This window comes from Labeo rohita, chromosome 4, assembly GCF_022985175.1.
Source record: "Labeo rohita strain BAU-BD-2019 chromosome 4, IGBB_LRoh.1.0, whole genome shotgun sequence".
NCBI classification, from domain to species: domain Eukaryota; kingdom Metazoa; phylum Chordata; class Actinopteri; order Cypriniformes; family Cyprinidae; genus Labeo; species Labeo rohita.
In genome coordinates, this window is record NC_066872.1 from 45947950 (window position 1) to 45961126 (window position 13177).

Genomic DNA, 13177 nt, shown 5'->3' on the forward strand with positions numbered 1-13177 from the left:
TAAATACTTCGAGAGTAAAGTCAAAATACTTTGAGAGTAAAGTCAAAATACTTCAAGAGTGAAGTCAAAATACTTTGAGAGTAAAGTCTAAATATTTCAAGAGTAAAGTCAAAATACTTTGAGAGTAAAGTCTAAACATTTCGAGTGTAAAGTCAAAATACTTTGAGAGTAAAGTCAAAATACTTTGAGAGTAAAGTCTAAACATTTCGAGTGTAAAGTCTAAATATTTCAAGAGTAAAGTCAAAATACTACAAGAATAAAGTCAAAATGTTTTGAGAATTAAATTGTTGCAATTAAATGTATAATATTTTAAGAGTATAGCCTATATTGCGCATGCAGATGGCCTAGATTTGGAGCAGGCCACTAGAATTGATTTGAATATATGTGGGATTTTTAGCAGAAATCATACCATGCGTCATCCTTGCAGGAAAGTCTCAGTTTTTTTTGTAGATTTGTAGATTTTTGTTTCAGCTTTTGGCTTCTCAAGATGTGAACTGATGGACTGGAGTGGTGTGGATTATTGTGATGTTTTTATCAACTGTTTTGACGGCACCCATTCACATCCATTGGTGAGCAATTTTCGGCATTTTCAGCAAATGCTTATTTTTCCCATTGTAATGATGACAAGAGAGTCACAGAGCCGTTTTCACAAAGTTTATTATAAAAATATAAAACAGAGAAATTAAAAATCGAATCGAATCGATTGAAAAATGGTCATCTGTCTCACACACGCGCACACACACACACTCACACACACACACGCGCGTTCAGTCTCTTGAGTGAGAGTCAGACGGGTCTGATCTGATCAGGATGTTTGTGTTACAGACAGAATATTTACATGTTATAAAAACAGGAGCTGGAGGCCGAGACTCCAGCGCAGGAATGGAGCAGAAATCAACAGGAGTTTAGTGGCAGAAATCGTTACACACTCCAACACCGACGCGCGCTCGTCGTGTCTGATTCGTATTCGTACCTCCCAATCTGACTTTCCCATTACAAACATGTTCTAGATGTAGAAAAGAGGTGATCTACTGTTTATAATCTTCGCTTTAAAGTAATAAAAAAATACTAAATCACAATTTGATAGCTTATATCATAAACAGCAAGAAGGAAAAGAATCGTTTCTCTGCGTTCGTGCCGGAACGAGCTGAGCGATTCGGCACGATCATAAATACATATCGAACAGTATAAATCTGGCACACGCACATATACAATAATAGCAGGTATGGATACGGATGAAGTTTTAAAAGCAGTACATCACTATAAAAGAGAAGGTTTATTGCGTTCATAAATTACTTCATATTTAATCTGGTTAATGAGGACGGCTCCGTGCGCTCGGGGTTGGATGACGTTGACGTACCAGCGGTTTAAGGCCCGGTTGTGAGCGCGCCGACGCCGTTCAGGGGTCGGTGGTGTTGATGGTGAGCTTGTCGCGGGTGCTCATGCCCCGGTACCAGCTGCAGTAGCCCTCCTTCTGCTGGATGCAGGCGTAGTTCCGCGACTGATAGCCGGGGTAGCCGAAGTACGACAGCATGTCCGTCCACAGGCACTCGTTCTTGGACGTGACGAAGCAGGGCAGGTAGTGGCACGGCTTGATCTGCGAACACACAAGACAGACGAGCGTTTACTCCTCGTGCAAACGGGCTGCTGTCGTCAGACGCGACGAGAGGCGCCTCATGCTGCTGTGCTTTATGAATCCAGGTGTTTGATGAATGCAGAGCCCAACGCTCTTTCACTCCCGAGAGCGTCTGCCGTCATGAGCGTCCTGAAGCCTTTATGCAGACGCCCTCGTTATGTGCTTAGATGTGCAGGCTTTTTCTTTCGAACATTAGATCTAAAATAGATCTATTAATGGTGAAAGACTGAAAGCGTTCGGTTTGATTTCTGATTGCTACATGAACATCTGCATGCGTGTCAGGCTCTATAGAATCAGTCCTGTTTTAATATTCCCAAATTCCGTTTTAATGCTTAGTAACTGAAAAGCATGCATTACTCATTTAAATCATGAAACTTTATTAAAATATATATTTTTAGAGCCCTATGAAATTTCTTTTATTGTTTACTCTCTTTTCTGGAGTCCATTATCAAAGGTTAAATTCAACTGTAATGAACAAAAAGCATGTCTAATTAATTGCGATCGTGAAAACTGAACAGTTTTTTTATTAAATGTTGATCAAAAAATATATTTTAAGGGTCCTATGAAATTCATTTTATTTTATTCGTACATTTTTTGTTCCATTTTTTCAGTTTAAAATTTTCTTGCCTTCGTTTTAATGGTTAAATTAAATCTTAATCATTAAAAAGCACATATAGTTGGTTGCAATCATGAAACGTAACAATTTATCGAAAACATATATTTTCTGGAGGCCATTATTAGTGGTCAAATTAATTTTTAATAATCAAAAGGCATGTCTAATTAATTGCAGTTATGAAATGTACACAGTTTAACAATCATTTCTTAAACCTTTGATAATAATTACATTTTAGGGCTATTTAAAAATAAAATGGATTATATTTTTTCCCAAATTTTTTTTTTTTTCCTATTTAAATTTTTTAGGATTTGGCTTTTTTTCTTTCTTTTTTTAAATTCTGTTTTAATGGCTAATATAATATAATTTTATCACATTTCTAATTAATTGAAATTGTTTATTAAAAACTGTACAGAAATGTCATTTTAGGGCCCTTTGAAATCCGTTTTATTTTTCCCTAAATTCTGTTTATTTTTTCCCAAATTTATTCTTTTCTATTTAAATTTTAAATTTAAATTCTGAAACTTTATAACAATTTATCAACAATTAAAAACTGTTCAGAAATTTAATTTTTAGGGCCCTATGAAATCCATTTAATTTGTCTGGAATCCATGTTTAATGGTTAAAATAAATTGTAACAACTTTTAACAATAATTTATTAAAATGTTTACAATAATTCTTTTTTTACAAAAATATTTTTTTTTTCTGGATTTCTGACATAATACAAACAGAGCTTTAACTCATGTTTAGTGATCTAACGCTAATGACAGAGGCGTCTGTAACGAGCGCGTGCCCATTACCCATGATTCCTCAGCACATCTGCGCATCAGTCAGTCCGCGTCTCAGATCTGAGTCCAGACCGAGCGAGTCCGGCTGCCAAACATCTGGTTCGGGTCCGGCCCCGCGCTCTTGATGTGAGCCGCGGACGTGCCGCCGCTGCGCCGGGGATTATGGGACGGCAGCTGCTCATTGTGAGCATAGCTAGCGAGCGCGTCAGACGATGAGAATAGCTGCACTCACCCTGCAGTTACAACCCAGCTGATAGCGATGGTTGATGCCCTTCTTCTGAGCCAGAGACAGACGCTCCCATCGCTCGTTGAAGTTACACAGACCCGTGTACAGCTTCCCCTCGTGAACACGACCTGCGCACATCACACACAACAAATCACACACTTCCCTTCATCAGGACCGTCTGTGTAGGTCACGGAGGTTGACCGTGGTTAGATTAGCCGCAGCGCTCTATATTTAACCGTTTGTGGCTTATGAGCTCCAGCGGAACAGGTGCACGTCACACGCTTCGCTCTGATGCTGCTCGCGCTTCACATGATCTCAGTCGCCGCCGCACAGATAAAACACCCCGTGCTGACGGACAAACGGCTCATTATGCTTCACTTTCAGTGTATATATATATATATATATATATATATATATAGAACAAAAACTATGGATGATTTACAAAATTCTCTTTTTTAATATTTATTGTATTTTTTAAAATTTACACTATTCATGAATTGTATTTTCTGAATTTAAATATACAGACATTATATAAAAATGTGTGTGTATATATATATATATATATTTTTTTTTATAAAATATATATAAAAAATTTATTTAAATATTTGAAATATCTATATTTATAAGTGTGTTATTTATTATTTATATGACATAACATATATTATTAAACATAAATAATTTACATAATTTATAAATTTAAATATATATAATAAAATATATATTTTATACATTTTAAAATATTTTATATATAATTTTGTTTAGTCACTTTGCTCACACTTTTTTACCAAAAGTTACTTACAATTTATTTTTTTATTTTGTTTGTTTGTTTAATTATGCATAGTTATTTTTATATATTATTCAGTTACCACACTTGGCCACACGTCACGTCCTTTCCTTCCTTCCTTTATTTATATATTATAAATATTTAAGAAAAACTATGGATGATTTACAAAATTCCCTTTTTTAATATTTATTGTATTTTTTTAAATATTACATTATTCATGAATTGTATTTTCTGAATTTAAACATACAAACATTATAGAAAAATTTATATATATTTTATATAAAATATATTAAAATATTTTATTTAAATATATAAAATATCTGTATTTACAAATGTATATTATTTATATAACATAACACAAAATTAAATATAAATTATAAAATTATAATTTATCTGTATTATAATATATATTTTATACATCTTTATTTTTTAACACATAAATCTGGGAAATTTTACATAATTCAGCAATTTTATGTCTCATCATTTAATTTGATGTCAGTGAATTCTATATATATAGTATGCATCGTTATGTATTTATGTATTATATTCTATATTATAATTTTTAGTTGCTGTTGAAGACTGTAATGGTAGTTGAATATTAACGGTCTGTTAATGAGCAGCAGTGTGTGACAGGAAACAGAGAGAGCGGGCGGCTGTTTCTCCCATGATTCACTGCTGTTGGTCATCTTGAGTAAACAGTGTCTGAAAGGCTGCGTTTGATGATGATGATGATGAAGGTAGCGTTTCTCACCTGTGATCAGGTACTGGTATTTGTTGATGTCGAACTTGACCCCGCACATGCTCTCGGAGTCGTGCGTGTAGACGTACTGCACGTGCTGGATCTTGTCGAAGCCCTTGTACATCTGCAGCAGACAAAACACACACACTTGAGGAATCATGGGATGTGCGGCTGTGCAGGAAGTGTTTAGTCTACGGACGGAGATTCAGCCTGATATAGAGAAGCGCTTTCGCAAACGTTCATTAAACGTGAGCTCATGCTGAAGATCGTACTGATGGACTGACCTTCATCTGTTTGACGGTGTAGCGCAGGGTTCCAAACGGGCCGTCGCCTAGCAGTTTCTTGCCCACCACTTTAGCTCTGATCACTGCGAACAAACACACAGACCTGCTGGTTAATATCCCACAAAGTTTTTCTTTATTGCCAAAATTATCCACAAATAATGCTAAGATTATCTGAAAATGTTGGGGGGTTTTTTCATTCAAAAACAATAAATATTTTGCCAAAATTATCCAAATATTTCCAAAATTATATGCAATTAAAGCTTTTTTTTTTTTTTTTACTCAAAATCTTAATACTTGGCCAAAATTATCCACAATTATTGCTTTTTTTCACTCAGAAACCAAGTATTGCCAAAATATACACAAACAATGTTAAAATTATCTGAAAATAATGTTTTTGGGTTTTTCTTTTTCATTCAAAAACTAAATATTTGGCCAAAATTTTACACAAATATTGTCAGACTGCACAGATATAATATCCCAGAATGTATTGCAACAAGTGAAATAAAACATCCAAGCTGCTCAGAAGTGGAGAAATGCATTATTAATGTGCTTTTTATTGATTAAAAATAATTTAAATTAATTTACGAATGTAATCACACAATATTTATGTGTGACCATATTGGCAACAAGTGAAAAAAAATGTAAAAGGTATAATATAGTATATAATATAATCATTAGAATTAATTTCAAATAAAAATATTGTTCTTTTTTTTAAATTGTCCATATATTTTAAATGTCTCTTCTGAATTTAAATATATAATTTTTATATATTAAATTAATATCATGTTTTATTTATTTTAGCATATTTTAAATAAAATATTAAATGAATATATTATTTATATTTTCACACTTTTTAAAAAATATGTATCTATATATATCTATATCTATATCTATATCTATATATATATATATATATATATATATTTTTTTTTTTTTTGACATTTTTGCATTTATTAGGATAGGACAGATCAGAACTGAGAGAAACATAGAAGGTGGGATTGTAAAAGGTCCTCGAGCCGGGATTTGAACTCGGGACGCCCGTAGCGCAACAGCACTGTATGTCGGTATTTTAGTTTTAGCTATTTTAGCTTTTTAAGTGCTTCAGGTAAAATAAATTATAGTTATGATTAGAAATGATGCCTAAGTGTGTGTGACAGATCCTGTGTTTGGACAGAAGCTCGTGTCGTGAGGAACTAGACTGCTTCCTCAGAGACGCAGCAGAATGAGGCCATGTCAATACGAGCGGCCTCTCTCCCATAATCCCTCGCAGCTCTTCCCATCGGTAACCCGATCCAGCCAAACGAGCGCGAGACGCCTCATTTACAAACGGATCACCTGCTCCGACGCAGAAACGCTGCTGGAATGCTGCTTATCTTCCTCTCCTGGAATTTCCTTCCCGGAATTGTGTGAGGCTCACATTCCTCAGAGCCGAGGAAAAGTTCATTCCTGCTGATCTGACATTCGCTCGCACTTATTCGCACACACAAGACTCAAAAACAGACGAATCGTTAGAGGAGTGAATGTGTTGCTCATTGTTAGGTAACGCATTAACTAATGTTAACTAACGGACCAAACCTTTTTCCACTGTGAATGCTGTAGTGAATGTGCGTGTGATGCACTATTACACAACACTGACGTCTTCAGCAGAAACCTCACGCTTTCTCAGTTGCTAATAGGCTCGACCCTGAGGTCGGCTCTGGAGTTCAAAGGTCGTGTCATTGAACTTCAGCGAGTGGAGCTGCGCTCCGATTGGCTGCGAGCCGGTTTTCTGGAACTCTCGGCTGCCTCGTCGACCTCGCTGATCTGAATGTTTATGTAACCCAATTCCAAACTCAGTCCACCTGACCGCCAGAGTTACTGTACCCTGCGTCTGGCCCGCGCCGTCCGTCCGTCCGCCCCTCGCGGCTATATTTAAGAGCGTAACCCCCCATAAGCCCTGTGAATCATAGATGAAAGCCCAGAGCCGCCCGCTGTGACTCATGCATATTCATCAAGCGCACTGAGATTGACTTACATTTCAGAAAGTAGGTGGCCGATCTGAGAGGTAAATGGGTTAACGCGCAAAAATCCTCCTCTGCAGAGAGTGAATCACTCCAGACCTGACAAACGCGCTCAGGAATCGCTCGTCGCATTGATTAGATCTAATTCTGCACACTGAAATCTCTGCTTTCTTATTTTGCTCAAAATCACATTGGACTAAAACTTCCTGACCGCTCACACAGGGCATAACAACTTCACAAAAACTTTATTATTATTTTTATTATTATTTATTTCCCACCTTGTTACACTTGTAAAAAATGATGTACCCAGTTAAAAATTACCAGCTTACATAAAATGTCTCTCATTATGCTATATTATTACCAAAATCTCAGATCAAATCATTGTATTAACTTATTTTCTTTACTTTTTTTTTTTTTTTACAGGATTAGTAATTCTTTTGTATATTCAGTTGTATATTCATTTTTCAGTGAGTACTGACAAAATGATCAGCATTTTTATGGCCAAAATTATCCATAAATAATGTTAAAATTATCTGAAAATAATGTTTTTTTTTTTTCACTTAAAAAAAAAATCACTAAAAAACTTTTTTTTTCACCAAAAAAAACAACTAAATATTTTGCAAAAAATTCCACAAATATTGCCAAATAATCCACGAATATTTTCTAAATGATCCACAAATAATGTTTTTTTTTCACCCTAATTTTGGCAAAGTTAAAAATTATTATTTGGATTATTTTGACAATATTGGTGGATAATTTTGGCAAAATATTCCATTTTTGCATGGAAAGAGTATTGTTTGTGGATTATTTTGACAATATTTGTGAATAATTTTGGCAAAATATTACATTTCTTCCACAAATAATACTTTTTTCACTCCAAAAGTAAATATTTTGCCGTAATTATCCATAAATATAGTCAAAAACTGAATATTGGCTAAATTATTTATAAATAGTGCTTTATCCACTCAAAAACCAACTATTTTGCCAAAATGATCTACAAATAATGTTTTTTTTTTCACTCAAAAGTTTATTGTTTTGCCAAAATATCCACCAGTAATGCCTTTTCTACTCAAAAACTGAATATTTTGCCAAAATGATCTACAAATAATGTTTTTTTTCACTCAGAAAATGATTACTGGTGAAATTATCCACAAAAAAATCACTCAAAAATGTAACATTGCCAAAATGATCCACAAATGTTGTCAAAGTAATCAGCATATAATGCTTTTTTTACTCAAAAACTGAGGAGCATGAGCTCAGATCAAAGAGGCTTCTGATCAATCAGCTCCAAAAAGAAACACACAACCGGTGCTGAACGAAATAAAACAAGTGGAGAGAAAGACTGAATCCAGTATTTGGTGATAATATGGCATAATGAGAGATTTACAAGCAATTCTTTGAGCAGGAACACCAGATTAGGTCAAGGCCCAGAAACGGGAGCGGTGAGCGAAGCGCGCCACGATCGTTCATGTATGTTTGAGTTTGTGTGATGTGGCACTCGGGGCCACCCAGCGCTCCTCACCCCATCGCCACGTCAGATGGGAACCAGACCTCCGCTGGCGGGATATTAAACTCCAGGGGCCAAAGTGTAGGGCAAAACACTAATCTGGAGCTTGAAAGGCCTTTAGTGCGGCGCTCCAGAGTGAATAGAGCGTTTCAATTGCCTTCAAAAGCGCTGCCAACTGGGGCTACATGCGGGATCGGCGCTGCTAAACTCATTCTGGAGCCCAGCAGAGGCCATATTGGCAGAAAATTGCTCTGCGACAGCTATAATGGAGCTGGAAGCGCATGTTTAATGTGCGGACGCGGTATGTGGGTCTGCCGCTGAAGCCGTGACGCTTTTTCACAGTTTTCGCGTGTCGTCCGCGTGATTGAAGGAGCACATTTGCGCATTAGTGATTCATCTCCCGTGAGCTGATTACAGAGCGCGAGGTGCTTAAACACATGAGTCATCTTCCGCCCCGACGCTTTGAAGTTAAATGAAAGAAACGAGCCGTCCGCCCCCCTCCAGACGTCCCACCGGACAGGTACGGCCGTCTGACAGACTCGTCCCACAGCTTAAAGCGGCAGGAATCCACAACCAAAAATACTGGGCAAACGAAATCATTTTTCAGTCTTGGCTGAAATTAGCTTGTTTTTTAGAAAGCAGCACTTTGATAAATATATGCACTGTATTACGTACTTGTTATATTTTTACTTAACCTGTTAGTGTAAATTATTTAATGTATACTGGAATAAGCTGTTCACGAAAACTAGTTTTTGTTACAGCTGCTGTTTAAAGGTTTCTATTTCAGCAGTGGGAGTAGAAACATAAACATATATTCAAAAAGGCAAAATTATCTACAAATATTGCCAAATTTATCTGAATTTTATGCTTTTTTAACTCAAAAACTTAACGTCCACAAATATTGTCAAAATTATCTGCAAACTGCCTTGTGTGCAGTTTAAACCCAGCTTTTATTTTAGTTTTTCTTAACTTAATATTTTGCCAAAATTATCCCCAAATATTGTGAAATTAATCCACAAATAATGCTTTTTTCACTTAATAAAGAAACACTGTCAAATTATCCCCAGATATTGTCAAAAAATCCACAAATTAAAGGTATATATTTTTAAATTTGAGTAGAAACTATTTTTATTGTGTTGTTTCACACTTATAAATAAATGTAAATTAGTTTTTGCCTAAATGATAGCTTAAATGTTAAATGTTAGTTTTGGTTAAAAAAAAAAAATATATATATATATATATATATATATATATTTTTTTTTTTAACCAAAACTGACATAATAATATAAATTATATTATATTATAAATTATAATATAATCCTTTATATATATATATATATATATATATTGCACATAGTGACAGAATTTTCTAAAACATTTACAGTTTTGGACGAAATTTGCTTTTGGACAAAAATATTTTGATAAATACATGCAATAAATTACACATATATTCTTTATGTTTTTTCTTAACCAGATTTTTATTACAGCTGCCATTTAAATGTTTATATTTCAATAACAAATTTGAGTAGGAACAGTTTTTATTGTTATTTTACAGTTTTAGGTAAATTTACATGAGTCAGTTTTTGGCTAAATAAAAGCTTTCGTGTCAGTTTCAGTAAAAAAAAAAAAAAAATCATAATTTCAGTGCATCCAGAATGTAGGAGCACATGAGTGGCGTGTCTGGCCTCGTATGGACGTGAAACGTATGTTCTGCAGCTCTTTGTTACCCAGGAGCCATCGGTCCATCTGATGCCCCTCGAAATATGTTACACATGGCAGCAGAAAGCAAAGTAGTACTGGAGGAAATCTGGCGCCCGGCCAGCGATTCAGACACGCTCACAATAGCTGCAGTCTTTGCCTTTCATACAGCATGAATACCAGCACAAAGCCAAAGTCACATTTTATGGGACATCTCAATATCTAGTTTATCCACAAACACATCATCAGTATGCAAGTCATACGTGGCCTCTTAACCAGACGCTCCGGCTCGGGTTTCCACGCTCGGCGGCTCACGAGCGGGACCTTGAAACGGGAGTTTGCGGGTGTAGCTGTGGATGAGGCGGATGAGGAAACCCGGCGTGAGAGGCGTTAAATGCGTTCGCTCGCTCGCTAACGTCAACGCCATCGCTCAGATAACGTGTGGGAGCTGATTGACGGCTGATTAATGACGCCGACTGAAAAGGAAAGTCGTTTCGGAGATGCAGAAAACTGATGAATGATTACACAAGAATTTGACCAGGAATGTGTATTACGAAAGTCAATAAGTGTTTTCAGGACCACCCAGCAGCCAGATCTTATCAAATCTTGAAATGCTTTCACTTTCATTGTTTATAATCATGCAGTTTTATAAAAGTCTATTCATAACTGGACTACAACTCACTCTAATTCTATAAGAACAGTGACGCCCATGCTAATTTTAACAATAACGACACAGAAGAATGATGTCATTGAAGGAATGACTTTTTCCAGCTCATGAATGATAAAAATGCTGACGGCCAATCAGAATCCTTTCTGCTTTTAGAGTTTCAGCATTTAACGCGGAAAAAAACAAAACTTTACATGCTTGTGAAACTAAACGTTTTCGTCTGCTGTTATAGTTATTGTTCTCGGGAGGAACAGTGTTGTTGGAATCACTTTCAGTGTTTTTTTCCTAGCTAAAGAGCGATAATAACATTAACAGCCAATCAGAATCCATCCTGCTGTAAAGTACACACTGCAATTATGTTGGCAGAAGTAGTTATTGTTCTTGCATGAACACATCGTAACTCCAAAGGAATAACGTCCACATTACAACTATACGATAACAATATATATAAGTTCCGATAACAATTACGCTGAAATTGCTTTCAATGATACACGATAAAAACATTGAGAGCCAATCAGAATCCATCTAACTTTAAAGTGCGCACTGCAATTATGTTGACAGGATGTAACTGCAATGTGCGCTTATTATAAAATGTTATCGTCCGCTGGTTTGGATGCTAATTAATTATCATTGTAGTTATCGTTCTAAAGTGAACGCATCATTACTCCAAGGGAATAACGAAGTCCACACTACAACTATACGATAACAATACAGAGAAACGAAATTGTTGGAATCACTTTTTGAGTGTTTTTATTCCAGCAGATTAACGATGACGTCATTGACAGCCAATCAGAATCAAGTGTGCATTGCAGTTGTGCTAATAAAACGTAAGTGCAGCGCAGTTATCGTCAGTTGATGTCGATGCAAATATACTTATCATTCTTGGAAGGAACGATACCACTGAAATCAACAGCCAATCAGAATCCATCCTGCTTTAAAGCACACACTTCAATTATGTTGGCAGAATGTAACTGCAGCACGCTTATAATAAACAAAACTTTATCGTCTGTTGGTTTGGATGCTAATTAATTATCATTGTAGTTATCGTTCTAACGTGAACGCATCATTACTCCAAGTGAATAACAAAGTCCACACTACAAATATATGATAATAATACAGAGAAATCAGAATTAAGCACACATTGCAATTATGTTGACGGAACATAACTGCAGCGCGCTTACAATAAGTGCAACGTTATCGTCAGTTGACATGGATGTAAATATAGTTATCGTTCCTGGAAGTAACGATTCCACTGAAATCGCTTTCGTCGATATAATGATAAAAACATTGACAGCCAATCAGAATCAAGTGCACATTGCAATTGTGCTGATAAAATGTAACTGCAGCGCGCTTAGAATAAATAGAACGTTATCGTTAGTTGATGTTGGTGCAAATATACTTACTGTTCTTGGAAGGAACGATATCGCTGAAATCACTTTCAACGATACACAAAAACATTGACAGCCAATCAGAATCCATCTGACTTTAATGTTTTACTCTAATGTTACTTCAATGTTTAAACATTTTGTGCACACTGCAATGAAGTTCTGTCAACATAATTGGAGTACTTACTTATAATACGGAAAACAGTATCGTTCATTGGTGTAGATGCGAATATAGTTATAATAATAGTTACATTTATAGGTATCGTTCTTGGAAGTAACATACTGCGTACTGCAATTATGTAGACTAGCAGCGCTTAGAATAGACAGAACTTTATCCTTCCTTGGTTTGGATGCAAATACAGCTGTCATTACCATTATATTTTATTTCTAGTGCGAACAGATCACAGTTCTTTTATTAAAGTCTTTTTTATTCAGCTAATAGACTCACAGACTGCGCTTTGAGCAGCACTGCACTGTCCTAATGGTTTGGTTTCTACCATTTTCCAGAGCAGTTGTGCTGCTGTGATTCAGATATATTACTGCGGTGCTCCCGAACTCATCACATCATCTCCATCACTCACCTACCGCTACACCTGCCTTCAGAAACACCCCTCCATCTCACCATTACCCCGTTACTAGCAGGAATCACCGGAAGGTCTAGTCTAAAGACGGCCGACGTCTCGTGTTTATTTGTCCTCTGTGACAGAAGAAAAGGAGCAGAGTGAAAAGAGAAAAACACCTCTAGCGTTCTTGCGCGTTTGTTGCCATGGATACCGCGAACTCTTTCTTCGCTCGGGTACCAGCGAACTTTTCGCTTCTCGCGTTTGAGTGGAAGCGCGCAGTGACGCAC

At 36.1% G+C, this 13177-nt stretch overlaps 2 protein-coding genes across 2 annotated transcripts in view; one reads left to right on the forward strand and one right to left on the reverse strand.

Moving 5' to 3' along the window:
* Positions 1 to 13177, forward strand: part of syn3 (synapsin III) — a 53043-nt gene that overhangs the window by 19885 nt on the left and 19981 nt on the right. The gene's annotated exons all lie outside the window — the stretch shown is intronic.
* Positions 640 to 13177, reverse strand: part of LOC127164071 (metalloproteinase inhibitor 3) — a 12954-nt gene continuing 416 nt past the window's right edge. Inside the window, exons 2-5 of the mRNA XM_051107727.1 lie at positions 5071 to 5153; positions 4799 to 4910; positions 3270 to 3391; positions 640 to 1597 (exon numbers count right to left, since the gene is read on the reverse strand). Coding sequence (XP_050963684.1) covers positions 1400 to 1597; positions 3270 to 3391; positions 4799 to 4910; positions 5071 to 5153 — 515 coding nt within the window. The 3' untranslated portion in view covers positions 640 to 1399. The remainder of the gene's footprint in view (positions 1598 to 3269; positions 3392 to 4798; positions 4911 to 5070; positions 5154 to 13177) is intronic.